Source organism: Mesoplodon bidens (genome assembly GCF_964165515.1).
Source record: "Mesoplodon bidens genome assembly, chromosome: 18".
NCBI lineage: Eukaryota > Metazoa > Chordata > Mammalia > Artiodactyla > Ziphiidae > Mesoplodon > Mesoplodon bidens.
Window position 1 is genome coordinate 57,135,046 of NC_138175.1, and position 22,203 is coordinate 57,157,248.

The following is a 22,203-nucleotide window of genomic DNA, read 5'->3' on the forward strand; positions in this document are numbered from 1 at the left end:
TCCCCTGCGTTGGCAGGGGGATTCTTAACTACTGTGCCACCAGGGTAGTCCCCTAAATACCACTTTAAAATGAGTCATTTTATGTTATGTGAAGCTAACGTCAATAGAAACTAATTAAAACTTTTCCTCGTTTATTTCTTTTGTGGCCACGCCACGTGGCATGCAGGATCTTCGTTCCTGGACCAGGGGTGGAACCCGCGCCCCCTGCAGTGGAAGCGTGGAGTCCTAACCCCTGGCCGCCAGGGAAGTCCCTGGATTGTTGTCACGTTTTGTCTCTGTTATTTAAACATTTGTCCTGGTTACCGAGGTTCCGGTGACCACTCTCCTACCCCCACCTTCAATTTTGCCTTGGGTGTGAGTCCCAGCCCTCTTCCATTCCTTCCGCCTCCTGGATCATGGAGGGGACCCTCTACCACCTGGATCTGACCCTGTTCTTCCTGCTCAGCACCCTGCCCAGGACAAAGGACAAGGCGTAGGCTCCCCGTGGCTTTCGAGCTGATCTCTCCAGGCAAACCAAACTCCAGCCGGTGCTTTAGTGCCCGCTGCTCCACCTGGCGGCCCAGCCTGCTCTGAATACCCTCCCTCCTGTCCCCAGCCCTGTAAACTCCCACTCCTTCAAGATTTTTTCAGGTCAAGCCACGCCTCCTTGTTATCTGTGAAACTAACACTCTCCCTCTCCAGCTCCAGCATCCCAGCGCACAGCTGAGCCAGCCTCCTCCCCGGGGCCTCTACCTCCCCCAGGTCAGGCCCTCTGGCACACTGGCCGCTGACCGATCTTCCTCACACCCACATCTGACTCTTCTTGTCGCCGCTAGGCACTGGCACTCCTTTCTGTGGACGAGTAGCTCCAGGCAGGGATATTCATCCAGGGAGCTCTCCAGAGCAGGGTGAGAGCTGCCCCTCCGAGGTCACATCCATCCTCCTGCTGGTCTCACTGCCTGACCTTGTCTGTTTCTCTCTCTCTCTTTCAGGCCCACACATACTCCCTCAACAGCTGCAATCTGGAAGAAATTATTCTTCTACACAGCCAGACTTCCCCAGTTTCAGGAAATTCCAGGCTGGCAGGGGGAGGGGCCGAGCTGGGGGCCGCCCTGTCCATCCATCCATCCCCCGCCCCGTCTGCCGTGTTCTCGGGCGGGCGCACACCCAGTGCCAGCCTCCTCCCCTGGCCCACACTCAGCCCGGCGGGGCCTCAGCTTTTCCACCGCTACTTCCTAGTCCTTTAAATCCTAGAGGCAAACTTTTGGGGGATAAGGAAGGCTGGGAGGGACCTACGCCTTAACCCTCTCTGCCCCAGACAGACTGAGCTGGACTGGGCGTGACTCTGTGCCCCTTTGGGCTCCTACCATGGCCCCCGAGAGGGGCTGACACTTCAGATCCCGGTGCAGGTAATGAAGGGACTCCATGCCAGGGTCTGCCCGGGTTGGGGCTCAGACTCCTGGGTCTGAGGGAGGAAGGGCTGGGGGCCTGGACTCCTGGGTCTGAGGGGGGAGGGGCCGGGGGCCTGGATCCTGGGTCTGAGGGGGGAGGGGCCGGGGCCTGGACTCCTGGGTCTGAGGGGGGAGGGGCCGGGGGCCTGGATCCTGGGTCTGAGGGGGGAGGGGCCGGGGGCCTGGATCCTGGGTCTGAGGGGGGAGGGGCCGGGGCCTGGACTCCTGGGTCTGAGGGGGGAGGGGCCGGGGGCCTGGATCCTGGGTCCGAGGGGGGAGGGGCTGGGGGCCTGGACCCCTGAGGCTAAGGATCAAGAGAGCTAGGGGCCAGGACTCCTGGAACCTGAGAGAGAAGGAGGTGGCACTCTGCGCCCGGCCGCCTGGGTCCGGGATGCCCCTCCAGGTTCCGCAGGACCCTTCCTTTGCCAGGTGAGATCCCGCCCGGAGGAAGAAGGAAGAAGGCGCGGGCCTGGGACTGGGAGGCGGAGGCGGGCTCCGAACCAAGAAGACGGGGTTCCCAGCTTGAGCCGGAGCCTGAGAGTTTGCCTGCCCGGTTCAGCGGGGACCACGAGGTAAGGGGCAGTGGTGGCCCAGGGTCCCCGGTCAGGTCTGGAGGGAAGCCGGACAGCCGGCCAAAGGGACGGCGGCCGCGGCCGCTGAAATCCTGGGCCGCAGCCACGTGGCCTCAGGAAGCGCGCACTGGAGCCCCGAGGGGGTCGGGGGCTCCCAATCGCAGGTCCCCCTTCCCCGTCTGGGTCCCACCCTCCTTGTTGCCTCTCCCAAAGGGCTGAGAACCAGTCGGGCTGGATCTGCGGCGAGTTGTTATTTCCTCTTGGTGGGGCTGGGGCCCAGAGAGGACAGAGGTGAGCCAGCTGTGCCCCCCACCCCTGCAGCTGGAGCCTCGGCCCGGAAGGAGAGGGGGCGGGGGAGGCGGGAGGAAGGCGGCTGAGCCGAGGGCGCGCGATCACCGCGTCCCAGGGTCCCATCCCGGCTCCTGCTCTCTGCCTGCTTTAAGATTGTCACGACAACAGCCCCTCTGTACAGAGCTTGGGCCTGTGACGGCCTTTTTCCGAGTATGACCTCATTGCATCAAGCACACAACAAGGGAGATAGAGCCTTGTGTTCAGGGGGACACTGAGGCTCGGAGAAATGGAGTGACTGGCCCCCGAGGTCTCAGAGCTAGTGAGGAGAAGTGGTAGCTTTCAAAAACAATTTTGAACTCATTGTTCTTATCCAGAATGGGAAAAAGAAAAAAGCAAAGCAAACAAACAAACACAGTCAAGGGTGTAGGAAATCCCTGGCCTTGATATCAAAACATTATTTTTTCCATGGGTCTGCACACCCTATCCTTTGGGGGCTGTGAGCAATATCATATCATCCTTTGACTCCGGAGTTCGTCTGCCTGGGTTCCAAATTCAGCCCCCAACATTTGCTACTGTGTGATCCAGGGCAAGTTACTTCACCTCTCTGTGCCTCAGGTGCCACCCACGTCTGTAAAAGGGACAAAATAACAACGGTCTCCCCTCGCTGGGTTGTTCCAAGGATTAAATGAGTTCATTCATTTGTGTGAAGCACTTAGACCCCTGCCTGGCCCAGAATAAGTGCTCGGGAAATAAAATGTCAGCATCATGAGTATACTGTACGGCAGCCCCTTGCAAACAGGCATTCTGATTTCCCATTTTTCAGAGGAGTAAACTAAGGCTTAAGGCTGAGGAAGTTAGTTCCGGGTCCCACAGAAAGGCAATGGCAAACCTGTTGTGTTTGGTGTCAGAAACCAAGATCTTAATATGCTGCTAAGTGCTGGAAAATCAGTGATGTCACCTTGCAGGGTGATAGGAGGATGGGACGAGGGGCAAGGTACGGGGTGGGCAGGAAGAGGAGGCAATAGCTGAGGGCCGTCCAGGGAGGAGCCAGTTCAAGGGACAGCAGGGAGTGGAAGCAGTAACTCTGGGCTCTGGAGTCCCACAGAGCTGGCTTTGTGACCTTGGGCAAGCCACGTACCATCTCTGAGCATCTATTTCCTTCTCTGGGACAGGGGAGAATGATCCAAAGTAGGACACCACTGAGCATTTATTGAGCATTTGCTGTGCGCTGGCTACAGTGCTAAGACTTTCCATGGACAACATCTCCCCAATTCTTGCAAAGAGACTGGATTATTATATGAGCGTCATTCCATTTTTGAGATGAGGAAGTGAGGTCAGAAATGTTAAGTCATTTGCCCAAAGTTACACAGCAGTGGGCACAGTCAGATCCAAGTCCGGGCAGTTGGCTTTCTGAGTTCTGCTCTTTTCAACTGTGAATCACTGCCCAGGGGTAAGGGGTGCTGCTAGCTCTGAGACAGGATTGTTGTTGTAACTGTGGATTGAGATTCATGAATGAGCAGAGGTCAGCATTAAAAAAGAATAATAGGGAGTTCTCTGGCAGGCCAGTGGTTAAGACTCCGTGCTTCCACAAGATCCTGCATGGTGCAGGGTAAATGCATCATGCAGGCATTTATTTATTTATCTAGTTATTAAATAAATAATAAAATAGAATTGAAACTGAGTGCCTAGCATGTGTAAGAGTAGGTCTCAATTCACAAAATGTTTGTTTCCCTTATGTGGGGCTGGGGGTGGGGGTGGGGAAGGAATGGTGACTGTGTGCCAGATTGCAATAAAATATATTTATTCATCTAGGTTGAGGTCAGGGAAGTTTGAGAAACACAACAGAGGTGGTAAATCAAGACTGGTTTTCCCAGAGAAGTAACTGTAAAGTGTATATGTGTATATGTGTGTGTGTGTGTGTGTGTGTGTGTGTTTGGGTAGGGGAGAAGGCAGCTCTCAGAACATATCCATCTATAATTATTTCAAATCCTTTTGGCTTTAATTTTTCTCCACGTTATCACTGATCTTTCCCAGGGTGCTGGTCCCTGAAAGGACAAGGCTGGCTGCTTTGCCTGCTTCTCAGGATTAGATCTAACTTTTGTTCCCGTTTTGTCTGGGAACACATGCCCTTCCCCAACACTGTCACTGTCAATTGGCTGGAACGGTTAAAAATATAGTTTTCTTTGACTGAGTATTTCTATGTGTCCTGCAAGGAAGGTAGTGTTATTTTATCCATTTTCCAGATAGAAAACAAACAGAGAGCGATCACATAATTTATCCCAATTCATACAGTTGGCAAAGGGTGGGGCTTCAATTCAAATGGAAAGGTTTTTTTTTTTAATTGTTATTATTATAATAACAGTGACTGTTAAAACAAAAGTACAAGGTCATCAAAGTCCCTCCCAGAAGTTCCATAGAAACAGCCAAGTTCCAGGATATGGGCAAAGGTTGGCAGGCATATCTATTTACCGTCGAGTCTGATGCCATCATGCAGCTGTAGGGCGCCCAGTTTACAGTTCATGAGCCACCGGTTTGGAATTTATGCCATTCTTGCCATGTTTTAACATAGGAAAATTTGCATGATTATTATTGTTACTCTTGTTTTCCAAGAAGTAAGACTTACATGTTTCTTTCAAAACCAGATAATTCAAATTATAAAATGCTGTGCAAATATATAGATTTCCCAGGCCCACCCTAAACCTCCCAAATTACAATCCTCAGGCCAGCCTACATGATGACTTTTGTGTGTTCTAGGCAAAGCTTTCATGGAGATAATTTTATATATATATATATATATATATAATTATATTTTACGACTGCGTTGGTATAAAGACAAACATAATCCAGACGTTTTAAAATAAAACACGGCAGCCCCGTCTGGGAAGGGGCTTCTGTACACCATGTGTTGAGGGGGAGGGTCTCATCTGCGCTCCCCGGGGTTTTGTGGGCTCTGCAGGCCCCAAAGGCGGGGCTGGAGAGGAAGACCTGGGCCTGTGTCCCTGCCCTGCGGGAGCTGGGGACCAGTGGTCTCAATAAAGGACAAGAGGTTCAAAAAAATAATAATAAAACGTTTAAACATGTGTGCGGGCCTCTAGAAGTGTGGCGGGCCCTGGGCACTGTGTCTGCTGCACCTAAAGGACAGCGTCCGCCCTGTCTTCAGGGTGGATGGCCCTGTGTTTAAGCTGGAGTTTCTGTCAAGTTTGGGAAGCAGTCCAAAAGGCTTGGTGAAGCATGTTGCTTGTTCTCTGACCTATAGAAAGCTCAAACGTTAGTTCTTAGTGGAATTAACATATGGGCAGACCTAAATTTGAGTCTGAGATTTGAATCAAGCAGCTGTGACCTCGGACCTCTGGGAGCCTCAGTTTCCCCACTTGTAAAATGGGAGTAATTCCACCACCATCATCCTGTACTTATAGAGAGCATCCTCTGAACGGCGTGCTAGGCCCAGGGCTGGGAACACGGAAGGCCTCGGTAGCGTCCTCCCGGGGGGAGGCCGTTCTAACCCGTCCCTATCCCGCAGATGCCGGTCCTGAAGCAGCTGGGTCCCGCGCAGCCCAAGAAGCGGCCGGAGCGCGGCGCTCTGTCCATCTCCGCGCCGCTCGGCGACTTCCGGCACACTTTGCACGTGGGGCGCGGCGGCGACGCCTTCGGAGACACTTCGTTCCTCAGCCGCCACGGCGGCGGGCCGCCCCCTGAGCCCCGGCCGCCGCCCGCGGGGGCCCCGCGCTCCGCGCCGCCGCCTGCCGTGCCGCAGCCCCCGCCGCCCACCCTCCGCGCGCCAGCGCCCGCCGACCCGCTGCTGTCCTTCCACCTGGATTTGGGCCCCTCCATGCTGGACGCAGTGCTGGGCGTCATGGACGCGGAAAGCCCGGGCGCCGCCGCCGCCAAGCCCGACGTGGACCCCAGCCCCGGGGCGCAGCACCCTAGGGCCCGTTGCCTCCCCAACGCGGACCTCGAGCTGGACGACGTCATCGGCCTGTAGGCACCCCCATTCCCTGCGCCCTTAACGTCCAGCGCCCCACTTCTTTATACATAAACCGACAAGGTCTGTGCCCCGGGTTTTGTCTGTTCACTTTGCATGTGGGAAGGGGGGACGGGGAGGCGTGATGGGGTCCTGGCGCCTTTAAGAGCTAGGTGTGTCACGTGGGGTTCCGGTCCCAGCCAGGTGGGTGGAGGTCTCAGGATTAGCCTGGTGTAATGGGATGCGGCCCCTTTAAGAGAGCCAGGGGCGTGGCTGGGCGGTGCCCCTCCCAGGGGCGGGGTCCCGATGTGGCCGCTCCCACAACCTGGTTTTTTCAGCAGTGTTGGCTGCACGCCGCCGCCGCCTGCCGGACGCGGCCTCGGGCCCGGCACGGCTGTGACCCCGTGAGCTCCGCGTCTCCAGTGGACCCAGCCCAGGCGAGCTGTCCTTTACCCCGGCAGCGGCCGCACAGGAAAAGTGGCCGGGAAGAGGCGTGGTCCCCGTAGAAAAGGGACGCCCCAAAGATGTGTCATCCCGAGGGCGACAGTTGCGTCCCAAACCCGGGCTACGAAGTTCGTTCTGAGCCTACAGGCGTCCGGTTGTCCCGCGGAGGTCGCGGCCCAACGAGGGCCCGGAGGGGCGTGACAGCACATGCAAATCATTAGGCGTGCGGGGTGTGCGAGCCAGGCTTGTCAGGGGCCAAGAGGGCGCGGGGCCGCATCGTTAAAGCACTGGACTAGGGACGGGGCCAGGTTCTCTAAGGAGCAAGAGTGGCGGGGCCGCACTTGTAAATCATTAGCGGAGCCAAGCTCGCTAAGGGGCCAGAAGAGGCGGGGCCGCACCTGTAAGACCTGTAAGGTATTTGGATCGGGGGCGGGGCCGCATATGTAAATTATTGGGGCCGGGCTCGGGGCCACAGATAAAAACCGCTTGGCTGCAAGGATCAGGCGCCCCCCAGGGCACCGCGGAGGGCGGTCTCACGCGCGAGGTGCTTTCCAGGTCGGGGCGGGGCCTGAGCCTCGACCGTGACGTCACAGCTGTGCCTGGCGCCCGTGCCGGCAGGACTGACAGGTGCGGAACGGCCTGAGCGGGGCGAGCGCGCCAGCCGCACCCCACTCCCATGGCGGCGGCCGGAGGGCCGGAGCCGCCCGTGGGGGCCCCCGGCGCGGAGCCCGCGCCGCCGCCGGCCTGCCGCTTCTTCCTGGAGGGCCGCTGCCGCTTCGGTGCCCGCTGCCGCCAGCCCCACCCCGGGGCGCCGGCGCCGGCCCCGCCGCAGCCTAGAGGCGAGCCCGAAGCAGAGGCCAAAGCCAAGAAGCCGCCGCTGCGCGCTGCTGCGGCCGTTATCCAGCGCATCCGCTGGGACCCGCGCCTCGACCCGGCCGACTTCTCCGTGGGCTACGTCGACCGCTTCCTGGGCGTGCGCGAGGAGCCCTTCCTTTCCTTCTGCTGGGACGAGCCTCTGGCGGCGCTCGGGCCGGGCGTTCTGGCCGTGCCGCAGCACCGGGTGCGCTACTTCCGCTTCCGCGGCCGTCTGGTGTGGGACCGCGCCTCGCGTACAGACCTCGTCTTCGGCTCAGGCTTGGCTGCGGGCCGCGGGTCCACCATCCTGGACGCGCTCGACGGCGGGGACGCGCACGGTGTCGGAGAGGAGGGCGATGGCGAGGACGCGCACCAGACCGGCCATGCGAGCGACGGCGAGCACGTGCACGGAGCCGGAGGTGAGAGCGACGGCGTGGACGCGCACGGGACCGTGGGCGCGCACGACGGCGGAGACAGGGGCGGGGACGTGACCGGGACCGGGACCGGGACCGGGGATGAGAGTGACGGCGAGGACGCGTACGGGGCCGAGGGTGCGCTCAGAGGTGGGGACACGGCCGGGGCCGGAGGCGCACTGGACGGCGTAGCTGCGACCCGCCTTGGCACCGGTGCGGTTGGGCGCGTACAGCCAGCTTGGACGGGACTCCGGGCCATCTTGGCCCCGGATGGCGGAGGCCCCGAAGCTGGGTGCCTGGCGTTGGCGGGGACGTTGTCGAGGCTCCAGGAGCGGGAGTTGGGCGGCCCCGGAGGCCAAGGTTCCCCGTGGATGCAGCCAAGGGCACTGAAGCCAGCCGCCGCCGCTGCCGGGGACCTGGAGCCCCCGGGTGGGGAGCTGCCGGCTGTGGTAGCCCCGGGAAGGCCCTCGGAAGGCTTCTCTGAGACGGAAGTGGAGTGGGGTCCCGGGGTCTGGCCCGTGGACGGTGGAGCAGCCGGGGCCGCGGGCCCTCGCCAGCCCCGCCCCACGCACTTCGTGGCCCTCATGGTGACAGAGGCTGAGCTGCAGGCCGGGGTGGCCAAGGTCCAAGAAGAACTGGTGCGAGATGCACCAGCTTGCGCGGCGTTCACGGTGCCTGCTCAGGCCCTGCACCTGACAGTGGCCCTGCTGAGGCTGGCGGGCCCCGGGGAGATGGCGGCTGCAGTCGACGCACTCAGAGGCGTGCTCTCGGACCCCGGGCTTCAGGTCCCTCCGAGGCTGAGGTTTAGGCGCCTGGTGCTCCTGGGCTCCCGTGTGCTCTGTGCACCCCCCCACCCCCCTTTGGAGAACATGGCCCAAGTGCTCAGCCAGAGGCTGGAGGCCGAGGAGCTGAGAGTGCTGCAGCCCTGCAGGGGGCTACACCCCCACCTCACCCTGGCCAAGGTGCCCCAGGGTTCCAAAGTCGGTCTCCCCAAGCCTGGATTCAGCCCAAGGCAGGAGCTGGGGAGCCAGCCTCTGGGGAAACTCTGGCTGTGCCGCGTGGGGAGGTCAGGGGGCACCTACCAGGCCGTGGCGGAGATCCCCCTGGTATCTCAACCCCAAAAGAAATAAAGGCCAGGACCCAGACACCCAGAGGAAATGTAGCCCAAGGCAGAAGGACAAAACGTGCACGCGTGTTCTCTCTCTCTCTTTAATTTTGGTTTCTCTCAAGCTTTCATATGGTGCTCAGTGCTCCAAGGAAAGAATGAAGGAAGGAAAGGGGAGGGGGAGAGGAGGGGGAGGGGAGGCAGAGGAGGAACATCTGGAAAAAAAGCAGCCTGACAGTCCAGCTGTTTGCAAACTCATTGCACATCCTCCAGTTACATGGCAGAAGAGGGAGGGAGGACGGAAAAGAAAAGGGGAGGAAGAAAAATAACTTAAACACACACAGAAAGAAAAGAGAAGGAAACATGACGTGAGCTGGTGATCCATGAGGCGGGGAGGGAGGGTAACCGTTTTACCTGTGCTGAACCAAGGGAGAGCGGGAGCAGGCGGCGGCGGGAGGGAGAAAGGGGGAAAAACCAGAAGAAACATTGGGGTGGAGGGAGGAAGGGACACGGAGACAACTTAATACAACTGCAGACGAGGCGGCCCGGCTGTCGAGGTCCCGCGATGGCCTCCGGAGTCCTCAGTGCAGGGTGGCAGTGTGGATCTGGCGGTGGCGAGGCGTTGGCGTTTCTGCGGTCGGGGGCCGCGGGCAGGGCACAGTCTCTACGCGGCTCCCCTCGCCCCAAACACTGAGGCCCCAGAGGGCTGGGCAACAAGAGTCTCTGGTGAGGCAGATGCGGCGGCGGGCAGCGGGCTGGGGTGCTGGTGCCCCTGCCGCAGGCGGGCACGGGCGGAGCGGCCTGTCTTCTTCCACTGGCCCCCCCGGCATGGGATGGGCCAGCGTGCCGGGTCGCTACCGGAGTACGAGCTCGAGAGAGAGAGAGAAAAAACACTGAGACAGCATTAGTGGAGGGGCAAGGTGGACACAGACGACCCTACAGACCACGCCCCCAACCCTCCGCTGTCCCCCCCAATCCCATCCCTCAGAGACAAAAAATAAAAATGTAGAAAAATCTCTGTACAGACTCCCCGGTGGGAAAATGGGGGCCGGGCTGGTGGCTCTTCCTGGAGCCCACTCCCCACAAATTAATTTATAACCCAAGTCCACGGCTCAAAAACAAAACCCGCCGAGGCGGCGCTGGGGGGCTGCAGCCCTGCCCCCCCCCCCACCCGGCGGCGCTGGTGCTCAGAAGGCCGGCAGCTGCGCCAGGCTGAGGCGGCAGTCGACGCTGGAGTTGTCCGGGCCCGTGTAGGCCAGGCCCAGGGGCTCCAGGAAGGCCCGGCAGGCGGCCTCGCCCTCGAAGGCCAGCTCGGCCTGCAGGTAGGAGACGGGCAGCGCAGGGCGGAAGCTACGGAGACAAGAGGAGAACGCGATGAGGCGGGCGGCGGGCGCGGGGGGGCCCCACGAGCGGGGAGTGGGCGCCCCCCTTGCAGGCACCCAAAGGTCTCCTCAGCACGTCACCTGCCGGCCCCTCCCCAGCCTCCCCCTCAGGGGCTCGGGGGGGCCCGGGGCGGGGTGGGCCCCAACCCCGGCTGTGCCCCCCCTCCCCCTCACTTACCTGTGCAGGGGACAGGAGGAGAGGGGACAGGAGGGAAGGGCCCAGCTGGCTCCTCTGCTGGCCGGGGCCTGAGCAGCCCCTCAGGAGAGGGCCCAGGCGCAGAGAGCCACGCATGGGGGGGGCGCGGGGCACGGGGCGCAGCTGGCGGCTACTCGGCCCCACCCCGCCCGCTTGCCCTGAGCTGGGTCCGAGGACTAAGAGTAGGCTTGGCCTGTGCCAGGAAACAGCTCTTCTAGGTACCGCCCCGCGAGCTCACTGAGCTCCCTCCCAGAAGCTGTCACCCTACCCTTTACAGATACACACCAAGGACAGTGCAGCGGCAGAGCCACTTGGCCACTGTCACCTAGGAAGTAAGTAAGTGGCAGAAAAAGCTCAAACCAGTCCTGCCTGAAGCCCCCACTTCCTCACAGCCCTGGAAGTCCGGGGGGGCGGGCACAGGAGAGCCTGCTGCCCAACACGGGGCTGGCCCCGGCCCACCGAGCCAGCGAGAAGCCGCGCCACCCTCCGGAGCGGGGGGACACAAGACCGTGAGGCCAACGACAGGCCAGAGCCCGCCCACTGGCCAAGCACACACAGGCTGAGACAGAAACGGCAAGTGCCGAGGAAGAGACAGCGGCCTGCCCGCTACAGCCCGGGGGCGGCACAGAAGCTCGGAAACTGCAGGAGGAAGAGCCTGTGCGGCCGCGGAGAACACACCCGGGGAGCCCGGGGTCCTTCAGGCACACGGCCTCCTTGCCCCTGCTGGCTCAGAAAGCGGGTCCCGCGGCCCTGCGCCTCTGTGTCTGCCCCGCTCCCTCCTCTCTCTGCCCGCGGCCCCTGCCCCACACCTTGCCCTTATATCGGCCTGACCCAAACTGGATCCTCGGAGTCTCCTAACCTGCAGGGTAAGTGTCCCTCCCCAGCTGCAAACCACCCCCACGGCTCCCAACAAACTGACGTGGCACTCAAGGCCCCGCGTCCTCTGACCAGGGCTTCTCAGCCTCAGCAAGACTGACACTGCGGCCAGGTGACCCAGCTGGGGGCGCCCTGTGCACTGCAGGGCGCTGAGCAGCACCCCTGGCCTCCACCAGCAGAGGCCAGGAGGACCCCCGGTTGTGACAACACAAAAAGTGTCCTGCCTTCGCCTGGGGGCGTCTCCCGCCTGACCGAGAACGTGAGCACAGGGCCGTGAGCACAGGGCGCGCTCTCTGGGTCCCGTCCCGGCCTAGCCTGCCTCACACCTGGTGTCCCTGAGCACGCCGGGGCTCTCAGAACAGCTCAAGTGGCAGGGCCTTGTCCCTGAGCCCGCGGCTGCCGAGGGCACGGCCGCCTTTGCTGGGCGTCCCCAGAGCGGGAGCTCAGCCACAGGAGCGCTGAAGAAGGTGGGCCGAGGCCGTGGAGAAAGGGGAGCCCGGAGCAAGGAGAAGACAAAGTGGGGTCCAGGCTGATGCAAGCAGAAGGCAGAGAGGCAAAGGGGCGGGGAGCCCAGAGCGGTGAGAGGACGACGGAGGAGGGCGCTCCGCGGAAGGGGGAGGGACCAGAGGGAGGGCCGAGTGCGGAGAGGAGAGAAGCAGCGGAGGGAAAACCAGGACCCGAGGGAGGGAGGCCAGGGGAGCTGAAGGTGCCTCCGGAGCGGGGAACGGAGGGGAGGAGGGAGGCGGCGCTGAGGCCGCAGAGCAGAGGCCCAGGGGGAGAGCTCAGCTTCACATACGTTTTGATCATTGCCTTGAGGGCGGCCTTGCGCTCCCGGTCTGCAAACTTGTCCACGAGGTAGCCAGACATGCAGGGCGCATGCGAGTACAGCCGGAAGAAGCGGTGGTAGTTGCCCAGGGCCCAGGCTGCCCTGAGCGCCAAGGCGTGGGCCACACAAGGGTCCGCCTTCAGCTCCCGTGTCAGGTACGCCAGCTCCGTGGTGATGTCTGCGGCCGGAGACGAGGAGGTGAGCAGGGCCGGGACCGGGGGGCCCGTGGCTGCCCCGCTCTGCGGGCTGCACCTCACCTCCTGAGTTCTTGGTGAAGATGTAGTAGAGGATGCGGTAGGCAGTGAACTCGCCCACGTTGCCGGGCAGGTTCTCAGCGTACAGGGACTTCAGCTGCGTCTGGCACTGGTTGAACTCTTCGTGGTCACCCTGGGGGGCACGCAGGGAGGGGCAGAGTGAGGCCGGGCGGGGGGCGGGGGGTGGGGGGGAAGCCGAGGGAATCCCGTCAGCCCCTCACCTTCTCCAAGGCGATGCGGGCGTGGGTCTCGTACACCTCGACCGTGAACTCGGTGCGCACACCTTGCACCTGGGCGGCGGAAGAGTGGATGTCACACCGGAGCAGGGCGGGACCCAGCAGTGCGGCCCCCTCCCCGGCCCCCGCCTCACCGTCAGGTCCTGCCGGATGGACTTCATCTGCTCGCAGGCGAAGGCGTAGTCCTGCTTCTCCTTCCAGTGGGACTTGACCATGCACAGCGACTTCTTCAAAACCTGGGAAGGAGGTGAATTGTGGCTCAGCGTGACCTGAGCAGGGCGAGCAAGGAAGGATGTGCTAAAACCTGCCACAGTTCCACCAACTCGGGGTCTTAAAGCAGGGGCTCGATCCCGACATTACAGGGAGGAGAACCTAAACCGGTAAGAGCGCGCACAGTCTCCCGCGTCAGCGCCCCGGGAGGACCCGTCAGCCCCGCTCCCAGCTCGGGCCTCGGGGGACGTCGGGACATGGATGTCCCAGTGTCTCACAGGCACTGGCCGGGGACACCGGCTTCCTTCTCCTGGTCTCCTAAGCAGGAGACGGAGGCTCGGGGGCCGGCCCAGCCTTCCGATGAGGCCACAGGCCCTGGACTCGGCTCCGAAGCACAAGCTCTGGGTCCAGTTCACCTCTCGGTGCCTCAGGCCTCCAGGGCCCGGTCAGCCACAGGCCCCCTGTGCACAGGCAGGTCAGGGTCTTCCCCGAGCCAGACCCCTGCCCGCCCCACCGCCTCCTCCCATGTTGCCTCTGCCATCCTCGCAGGGAGGACCTGCCCTCGCCGCCAGGGAGCACTTACCGCCACGGGGCGCACGGTGGACGGGTCGGGGGCGCAGGTGAGACGCAAGTAGTGCTTGGTGATGTCAGGGCAGGTGCCCACGATTTGCAGCTCATGCCAGTCGGGGTCGGCCCCGCCGCTCTCCAGGCTGCCCATCTGCAGCACCAGGGGCTCCAGGCGCAGGCGGCGGGAATGTCCGTGCTGGAAGCGCGCCGCCCGCTTCTGCTTCTTCAGCTCGCGCTCGGGATCCTCACACTCCAGGGCCGCCATCTTCTTGCGGCTGCGCTTGGTGGGGGCTAGGTCGTGCCTGGGGAGGGAGGGAGGAGGGGGCCTTGAGGGGGCAGGCGTGGCGCCACCCCCTGCCTCTCCACCCCTGTCCAGACCCAGCCCTCTCCCTCCCAGGAGCCCCCAAACCGGCCCCTCCTCCCCAGCCCCCCAAAGCCTCACCTCTTCCCACGCTGCGCCCTGCCTCGGCCCCGGTCCATGTGGGCCCCCCGGCCTCCCCGGCCCTTGGGGGGTGGGTTCCTGCGACCCACAGGGTGACACTCATTCCCTGAGTAGGAGCTGTCGGAATCTGAGTGCGAGTCACTGCGCGGAGGAGCACGAAGGTGAGGCCTGAAACGGCTCCTCCCCCCGCCCCCCCCCGGCCCTGCCCCCCCCCCCGCGGCTTCGCACCTGCGGCGGAAGTGGCGGGTCGGGGAGCGGGAGGAGGAGCGGGAGCGCGAGTCGGTGCTGGAGGAGGAGCTGTGGTCCTTCATGAAGACATTGCGGTTGCCGAACTTGGCGAAGCTGCTGCCCCGGGCTCGGCCAGCACCCCCAGCCCCGGGCGTCCCTCGCTGGGACTGGGCACCCCCGCCCCTGGTCGCTGAGCCTGCCCCCCGGGGAGGGTGGAGGCTGCTAGGGGCCTCCCACCGCTTCTTCTTGGGGCTCTCAGCCACAGGCTCCCGAGTCAGCCTGGGGATATAGCAGGGGAGGGCATCACCACCCGGCGCCCCGACATCCCCAACGCCTGCCACCCGTCCCTGGACACACAATCTCAGAAGGAAGGGCACTTACTTACCCAGGCAACTCGACTAACACGACGCTCAGGTGGGAGGCAATCCCAAGGTTTTGTGTGTCTAGAGGCTGCGGGCAGCCGCTGAGGAGCACACCTCCCGCCTCCACGCTCTCACCCCCGGCACTCCAACCCCGGCAGCTCCTGGGCCTCGGCCCCACCCTGGCAGCCTCCCGCCCCCAGGACCCCATCCTCTCGCTCCTTCTCTTCGGGGCCCCGGGCACCTAGGACGGCAGGTCTCCAACTGCAGCACCAGGCACCTCCCGAGCGCCCCCCGGCCCCACGCACCCAGGCAGGGGCTCCCGGCTCCAGTCGATGGTGTAGGCCGAGCCGTCCTGGAGCCTCGCCTGCAGCACCTCCTTGAGCAGCTTCTCCGTCCGGTCCTTGTCCTCCTCCGACTCGCAGGCGGTGAAGCAGCGCTCCACGTACTCCTTCATGTCCTGCGGCCAGTCGTCGGGCTTCCCGGACAGGCTGCCCCTGGCGGAGGGAGGGCGGCTGCAGACGCTCGGTTGGGGAGCGGCACCCCACGACCCAGCCGGGACTGTCCTCAACCACCCCTCCTGGGCGGGCGGGCGGGCGCTCGTGGCGAGCCCGTGGCGGGGGACGCCCTCTGCTTTCTAAGGAGCAGGCCATGCCAGCGGGCCGCACGCAGATGCCGAGCACCGGGCCCAGGGGCTGGGGCCAGGCAAGGGGGTGGCTGTCACCTGTGGTTCTGGGCCTTCTCGGGGTTGGGCTGGGGACCGAAGCTGCCGTGCTGGCCCTCCGTGGTGGAGCCAAAGCTCTGGCTTGTGACAGCGAAAGGCCGTTTCTGAATGTTGAACTTGAGCCCACCAGTCCCAGGGGCCGCTGTGAGGGCAGCGAAAGCTGGGGTGAGGCCCCCCCAGGCCCACGTGGGCGGCCCCGCCACCACCCCCACCACCGGGGCAGGAGCCGTGAGCTCCAGAGAAGGGCGCGCGTTCCGAGGGGCCCCACGCACCGCCCCAGGAGGTCCAGAGAGCGGAGGCAAGGGCCGAGCACCCCACGTGCCTCGCGCCAGGAGTCCCGTGAGGCCCCCTTCCCTCCACGGCCCAAGGCCACTCACGCTTCATGCGGTTCCACAGCTGCTGGCCCTTCTTGGGCTTGGCGGGCTCGCTGTAGCCGTGCTGCCCGTAAGCCTGGCCCGAGGCGGATCCTGCCTGGCTGTGCTGCGTGGCAGGGGCTGTCCCGGGCTGCGGGCCGTTGCTCAAAGGGTGAGCCCCCCGCGGGGGGTTGGAAGGCTGAGGGGGCTGGGCCGCTGGCAGCTGCTGAGGGGGCGCCTGGTACGACAGGCCTTCGTCCATACCCGGGACCGGGGGCTGTGGGCGGAGCGGCCGCTGAGGAGGGAGCGGGGGCCCCGAGCTGGCCCTCGTGCGGGGTCCTCGGCCACCTCAGCTCTCAACTCCGCGGCCGCCCGCACCCACACAGCGCCTCTCGAGGCGGGGGCTTCGGCGACGACAGCCGCCCGCCCCCCCACAGCGCAGCAGCTCAGGCCCGGCTCTACGCTACTCTCCCCGTGCTGAGCGGCGGCGGCCCCCGACGGCACCCCCGCCCCGGCAGTCAAGACACACGCGTGGCACACGCTCACGGGAGCCCCGCGATAAAGCCGCGATCCTTCCCCGCCCCCGCCAGGCCCCGCCACCGGACGGCACCGCCTGAGGCGCAGAGAGCGCGTGACTTGTAGTTTCGCCACCAGGGAGCTGGGATTCACACCCAGGTCTGCCCACGTCCCAGGCACGAGCTCCACCGCGCCTCCCAGCTGCACGTGAAGTGCAAGGCTAGAGTGTGTGTGCGTGCGTGTGAGAGAGACTGTATGCGTGTGGGCACGTGCTGAGGGGGAAGCACAGGAGAAGGCTGCCACGCCACGAAGTGCTCCCACCGTCACCCCCACGCCTCAGCCCCTGGCCGTGCCCGAGCCCTAAACCCACCCTGGTTTCAAAAACTAAGCTTCGCCTTCTCGTTCTCAGATCAGGAACTGCTGGGCAGGAGCAGCTGAAATAACGCAGGTGTCCCCACCGCTGGCCCACCACACCCCGTGCGTGGACGTGAGCCGGGGCGGGCTAGGGCGTTACCTGGTTCAGAGTCCCTTGGTGCTGCGCTGCGGATGGCTGCTGCGGTGCGGCTGAGCCGTAGGAGCCGGCCATCCCGTACTGCGAGGGGGAGCCATAGCTCTGGTACATGCTCTGGCGAGGGCACGGGGGGGGGGGGGGGGGGGTAGTGAGCGGCGGGCCGACTCCTCCCCTGGAGGCCTGGACCCGCGCCTCTCCCCCAGCTGCTCGGTTCACGGTCCTTCACTGACCTCTCGCCCTCCCTCTCTCCACCGCATAAAAGCGCCCAACTCCCTCAGGCTGAAAAATTACCAAATAAAATGATCACGTCCATGCGTCCCACATTCCACTCTCTTCAACAACTACTTACTGAGTACCAACCCATCTAAACACTACAGTACGATGAAAAGTAAAGACAAAACGAACTTTGCACTCAAAATACACGCCACAGTAGACACCCAACACAGCCAGCAGTAGGCAAAGAAGAAAAGCCACGCAGAGAAGCCGAGTGGCAGGGTGAGCGGTGGGAACGGCACCCTAAGTAAAGCCCGTCCCAGGACGCGCACCTGAAGGCGCTCTCGGGCAGCCCTCTGCTAGGCGAGGACACGGCGAGTGTCGGGACACAAGCAAAGGGCTGAGGCGGGGGAGCGGGCGTGGACTTGGTGTGTGCTGAGGGGGAGGAGTCTCTGTGGCAACGTGAGCACAGGGAGGGCAGCGTGGGTGGCCAGCGAAGGAGCTGGGCGTTTACCTTGTGGACCACGAGCTCAGGGAGGGTTTTCCAGCAGCTGTCACTGCTGTGGTCAATCCACCCACTGCCCCTGGACCCTGCCCGACCGATTCCACCTCCGCCCCTCCACCGCCTGCCCCTGCCGGGCTGGGTGGGCACTCACCACAGGGTAATAGTAGCTATACGGATAGGCATAGTTGTACTGCTGGTACCACTGGTAGTACTGCTGCTGCTGCAGAGCTGAGGCTTCTGCCTGGGACACGTACTGTGGGGGGAAAGAACCACGTGCCACCAGTGCTGGAAGCAGGAGCCCAGGGCCCCGCCACGGCAGGTCTGTTTACTGGTGGTTAACTGCCAAGGGACAGAAGTGGGTCCACATCTCTGCACAGAGAGCCGCCACCTCTACCACCGGACACGAGCACCCCTCCCTGCTCAGGCTGGATTCCCAACGACCTCGTAGTGCCCTAGACTCAGGGAGACAGACCTTGCTTCCCCTACTCAAGGGCTCCTAGGATATCTTCAGAGCACCCTGCCCTGGTGATCCGAGAGGATGCCAAGCGTGTGCGTGTTCCCCGCGCCCGCGCAGGGGACGCAGGTCCCCCGGGGACGCTGCTCACCTGTGCACTGGCCACGGGCCCGCCGCTGCTGGCCTTGGCAGAGCTGCCGGCAGCCCCTGCTTTGCTGATGCTGGCCAGGGCCTGGCGGGCCTTCTCCCACTCGGGGTTCTCGTGCATGGGGGTCTCCATGCCACTCTCTCTGCCTGCCCCGGCCACCATGCTGTACTGAGAGGACCTGCAGAAAGGGGACATCGAGTCAGCCCACTCTCCCACTGCAGACGGTGGGCAGGATGGAAGCAGGCAAACACCAGGGCTTGAATCCCGGAGCCTCAATTTTCTCATCTGTGACACACTGACAGCCAGTTTCTGCTTCACAGTCTTCAGCGAGCGATAGATGTGATTACCTCCCTAAGGTACTTTCCAGATGCCTGCTACATACAGATGTTAAAAATCAAACAAAAGGATTACCAGTAACCACAAGACTTAAAACAAGACCTGATGCCTAGCAGATCTAAATGCTTTATGAAACCACAAATTCTGTCTGATACCACCTCAGTCAGAAAGTCATCACACTGTTTTGGAAAAAACGAGGAATTAAAAAAATAAATGAGTATTAAGGGTTGGAGGCTGCCTCTTAATCACAGTCCACGGAACGAATCACCCCACTTCTGTGAAACAAGCACCGCACTGTGGAAGGTGAACGCTCAGAGGAGCGCCTCAGGCCCATCCCTACCCCAGGGGCTGTGGCATCGTGGCCCCCCATGCTGTGGGAGGGCCCATCCGGAAGACAACACTGGGTCTTGCTTCCTCTTGCCCTCCCCTCCGACCCGTCCCTCTAGCCTCACTAACCAATCCGTGCTACGCTGATCACCCACGTTGGCCGCCATCTGGACCCTGGGGTGTACGGGGTGGACCTCGGGAGCCAGACTGCTTTTTCACTGTCTGCAAGAAAAAGAACGAATTAGGGAGACTCCAGAAGGAGCAAGAAACATGTCAACAAATAGAGAAGAGAAGCAAATGGGCTCACGAGAAGCCAGACAGAAAAGGGAGTCTGAGAAAGAAGGAGCCAAGGGGTAAACAATCTGAAGAGAATTCTGGGTGTGGAATTAAAGGGCTACAGCCTGGGGGAAAGACCCTGGCCCCTCTGCAGGGCTCTAGGGGGAAAACAAAGGACTTGAAAACAGGTTAAGTCCAAATGAGCTTCCCAGAGAGAAAGAGAAGGATCGGAAGCCCATGTGAAGAAAGGGAAGGGTTCGAGGGAAACCCCAAAACAGGGACAGGGTCAGAGAGCAGGGTGGGGGACCTCAGGCAAGGAGCAAGGAGAAAGACGGCTTCTGAGAAGAAGCTCTAACAAACAAGGGCTAAATGAACCTCCAGGCTGAAAGACCTGGAAAAACCCATGAGAGAAAGTCTGTAAAGAGGGAAGCGTTTGAGGAAGCCTTGAAAAAACGGAACACTGGAGAATGCAGAAGTCTGGGAGGACAAGCGGATTTCTGGAAGTTACTCCGGGAGCAGGAAGAGAGGAACCCCGGGAGTGAAGAAGTGAGTTCTGAGAAAGCTCTTAGAAGACTAAGTTCAGGAAGGCCCCCTAAGGATAGAGAAAACCGTACATGGGAGGTTCCTAGAAGCACGAGTAGACCTGGGAGAAGAGAAGAGGCGAGCCCCTTGGTTGGGGGTCCGGAGAGAAAGCTTTGGGGACGCCCAAAGAGGTCCAAAACATCTTTAGGGACTTGGAGTGGGGTGGAGAGGAGAGAACGGCCAGAACATGAAGGAATGTCCTGGGGGCAAGAACTGGGGGGCCTAGACTTGAGGGAGGAATTGAGAACTATGGGGGTGCTCAAAGGCGAGTCCCGCTGGAGAACCCGAAAATCCTACAAGAAGTGGAGATGTAAGAACAGGAGTCTGGAACTGGGAAAAGGCCTAGAAAAAACAAGCCATAAAGAAGAGACCGAACGGAATTGGGCGGAAGGGTGGGGGGCAGGGAGGTAGGGGGGTCACGAGTGGGGATAGTGGGGGGAGCCCCGGGACAGGAAGAAAAGTGGGGTAAGGTCTGGGGGCGCCTGGAGAGAGGTTTCTGGGCTGGGGCGAGAACCGGAGGCAAGGGGGCACCTGGCCGTCCCGCAGGCTCGGGGAAGGCACAAGAGGGCTCCGGGTGGAGGAAGAGCTCGCCCGGATCCTCGCCACTGGCCCCGGAGCCACCGCCCCGGCCAAGCCGCGCGTGCGCACCACGTCCCCGGGTGGGGGGAAGAAGACAGCGCAACAGCCGCCCGTCGCCAGGGGCACGCGGTCCTTCCGAAGGAACTGCCGGGTCAATGGGGGTTGAAGAAAGGGGTGCTCTGGGCCCAAGAATTCCGAGCGCGCGGGTGGGGAGCAGAGACCGACGGCGCAGGCGCGAGGGTGCGCAGCCGCACTCCCCACCACTCGTGCGCAGGCCCAGTGGCCCGGGCTCCTCCACACCCTGTCGTCGCTCGCGCGCGGCGTCCGTTGGTGCGACCGCTGCCGAGGCCTCGGGGCCAGCGGGGCGTAAGGCCGAAAGGAAACGCCGCCTCGGCCTGCCCGCCCGCCCGCCGCCGCTCGGTACACCCACCTCGTCCGTATGCCCCCAGGACTCGTCAGCTGCGGCTCCAAATGATGGCAACACGGCCGCAGGACTGCTCCCCACCCGGCTGGCTCTTGTCTTCCTTGGGCTTCGACGCCCGGATCGTGGCGTCTTGACGTCACGCGAAGGCCTCGCCCCGCCTCCCTCGTCCCCAGGCAGCCAATAGACGCCACGAGCGTGTTTGAGCCCCCCCCCTTCCGCCTACGCAACCACGCGGTGGGCGTTCTTAATGCAAGCCGGAAGCCGGGGTGGGGACGGTGGCCCCGAGGGGACACGCGCGGCATAGTTCGCAGGTTCCGCGCCCTTCCACGCATCCTTGTTTTGGTTCAGTTGGTGGTAGCCATTACTGTTCCTAGACACAAATTAGTGTCATGAGAGTTCTAAGACTACCCATCGTGTAATGATGTGCAAGACGAGGGAAGAGAATGATGGACCCAAAGAAGGCAAGAGAACATGAGAACAGCCTCCAGCCGGAAAGGGGAGCTTCCCTAGTAAATAAAACTGGAATGGCGTACCTGGCAGAGGGAATGGCGTGTGCTAACACACAGAGGCGGGAAACGAGCGTACCTTGGGGAGACGGCGGGGGTCAGGTGGCTGTGGTAGAACAGAAGTGTGCGGGGTCCAGGCGTCAAGAGATAGATCTGTGGAGGTGGGCAGGTAGCAGATCCTGAAAGGCCATCGATGTCCGGCTGAGGAATTGGGACCATCCCAAGATAAAAAGGCCCTTCTTTGAACTCCTTGCAACTAATCTTTTGAGTATGCCAGCTGTTTCCACCCAGGGCTCTGATTGAGAAAATTATCCAGTCCAGTTCACGCGCCGGTCACTGTAGTTATAGCAGGTGGTATTTAAGATGCAGCGATTTCCTTCCCATTTTCTGTTATTAAAAACTTTTGTTGATAACTGCGTGTCATTTTGTTACTGTTAGCACAGTTCATCTTTTTTTCCATCCTTTTACTTTTTTTTAATTAAACTTTTTGTTTTAGAGTAATTTTCGGCTTACAAAAATGTTTCAAAGATAATTCAAAGTCCTGCCTACCTTACACCCAGTTTCCCCCAATGCTGTAGTATGTTTGTTAAAACTAAGACACCAACACTGGCACACTACTGTTAACTGCAGACCTTATTTGAATTTCACCACTTTCCCCTTTACGTGCCTTTCTCCTTCATGTGCCAGAGCCCAATCCAGGGTACCCCATTGCGTTTAGCGTCCCTTTACTTTTAGCCCTTATATTTAAGGTGTGCTTATTTTACATAGCGTATAGTTCGATCTTTGTTTTTTACCCAAGCGTACAATCTCTGCCTTTTAAAAGAGGTGTTTATAACTATTGTGATGTGATCACTGGTAAGGTTACATTGAAATCTATCGTCTTGCTGTTTGGCTTCCGTTTGTCCCATCTTTCTTTGTTCCCCTTTTCCTCTTTTTCTGCCTTCTTTTGGTTTGAGCATTTTTAAAAAATAGACTTCACTTTTTAGAGCACTTTGAGGTGGGGCCTGTGGTCAGAAACTCATAGGCTGTGGGTCACCTAGGTGTTTTCCAATTCTCAGGGATCACTCTCCCTCCTCCCTCTTTGCCTGATGTCAAGTCTTGA

The 22,203-nt window shown here is 61.5% G+C and overlaps 3 protein-coding genes across 5 annotated transcripts; 2 read left to right on the plus strand and 1 right to left on the minus strand.

Annotated features, from left to right (window-relative positions):
• The first annotated feature begins 1,098 nt into the window (after positions 1-1,098).
• CDC42EP5 (CDC42 effector protein 5) lies at positions 1,099-7,376 on the plus strand. 3 transcript variants are annotated; one of them, XM_081217227.1, is made up of 4 exons: positions 1,099-1,388; positions 1,843-2,002; positions 5,814-6,338; positions 6,596-7,376. In XM_081217227.1, exon 3 carries the CDS (start codon positions 5,814-5,816, stop codon positions 6,273-6,275), a length of 462 nt encoding a protein of 153 aa, XP_081073353.1. In that variant the 5' UTR covers positions 1,099-1,388; positions 1,843-2,002; the 3' UTR covers positions 6,276-6,338; positions 6,596-7,376. The 3 variants fall into 3 exon arrangements, with proteins under 3 accessions (XP_081073353.1, XP_081073352.1, XP_081073351.1); XM_081217226.1 differs by having other exon boundaries at positions 1,105-1,388; positions 1,860-2,002; positions 6,593-7,376; XM_081217225.1 differs by having other exon boundaries at positions 1,105-1,388; positions 1,860-2,002.
• Positions 7,375-9,096, plus strand: LENG9 (leukocyte receptor cluster member 9; the record flags this gene model as incomplete). Its single annotated transcript, XM_081216078.1, has 1 exon — positions 7,375-9,096. One exon carries the CDS (start codon positions 7,375-7,377, stop codon positions 9,094-9,096), a length of 1,722 nt encoding a protein of 573 aa, XP_081072204.1.
• Positions 9,097-9,157: 61 nt separating this feature from the next.
• Positions 9,158-20,716, minus strand: LENG8 (leukocyte receptor cluster member 8). The gene is made up of 16 exons (XM_081217224.1): positions 20,602-20,716; positions 18,864-18,956; positions 18,075-18,249; positions 17,621-17,722; positions 16,755-16,865; positions 15,749-16,001; positions 15,372-15,513; positions 14,956-15,144; positions 14,289-14,567; positions 14,061-14,201; positions 13,635-13,920; positions 12,976-13,077; positions 12,827-12,895; positions 12,609-12,738; positions 12,322-12,529; positions 9,158-10,421 (listed from the first exon to the last, which is right to left on the minus strand). Exons 2-16 carry the CDS (start codon positions 18,899-18,901, stop codon positions 10,259-10,261), a joined length of 2,388 nt encoding a protein of 795 aa, XP_081073350.1. The 5' UTR covers positions 18,902-18,956; positions 20,602-20,716; the 3' UTR covers positions 9,158-10,258.
• Positions 20,717-22,203: the final 1,487 nt, after the last annotated feature.

Bases quoted from the DNA above. Each gene is read 5' to 3' on its own strand.
- CDC42EP5 (XM_081217227.1), top strand. From the start codon at position 5,814: ATGCCGGTCCTGAAGCAGCTGGGTCCCGCGCAGCCCAAGAAGCGGCCG.
- LENG8 (XM_081217224.1), bottom strand. From the start codon at position 18,901: ATGGCGGCCAACGTGGGTGATCAGCGTAGCACGGATTG. The intron at 16,866-17,620 runs GTGAGTGCCCAC...TGCCCTCGCCAG, and splicing joins ATAGCTACTATTACCCTGTG to AGCATGTACCAGAGCTATGG. The intron at 12,530-12,608 runs GTGAGGTGCAGC...CTCCGGCCGCAG, and splicing joins CTTCACCAAGAACTCAGGAG to ACATCACCACGGAGCTGGCG.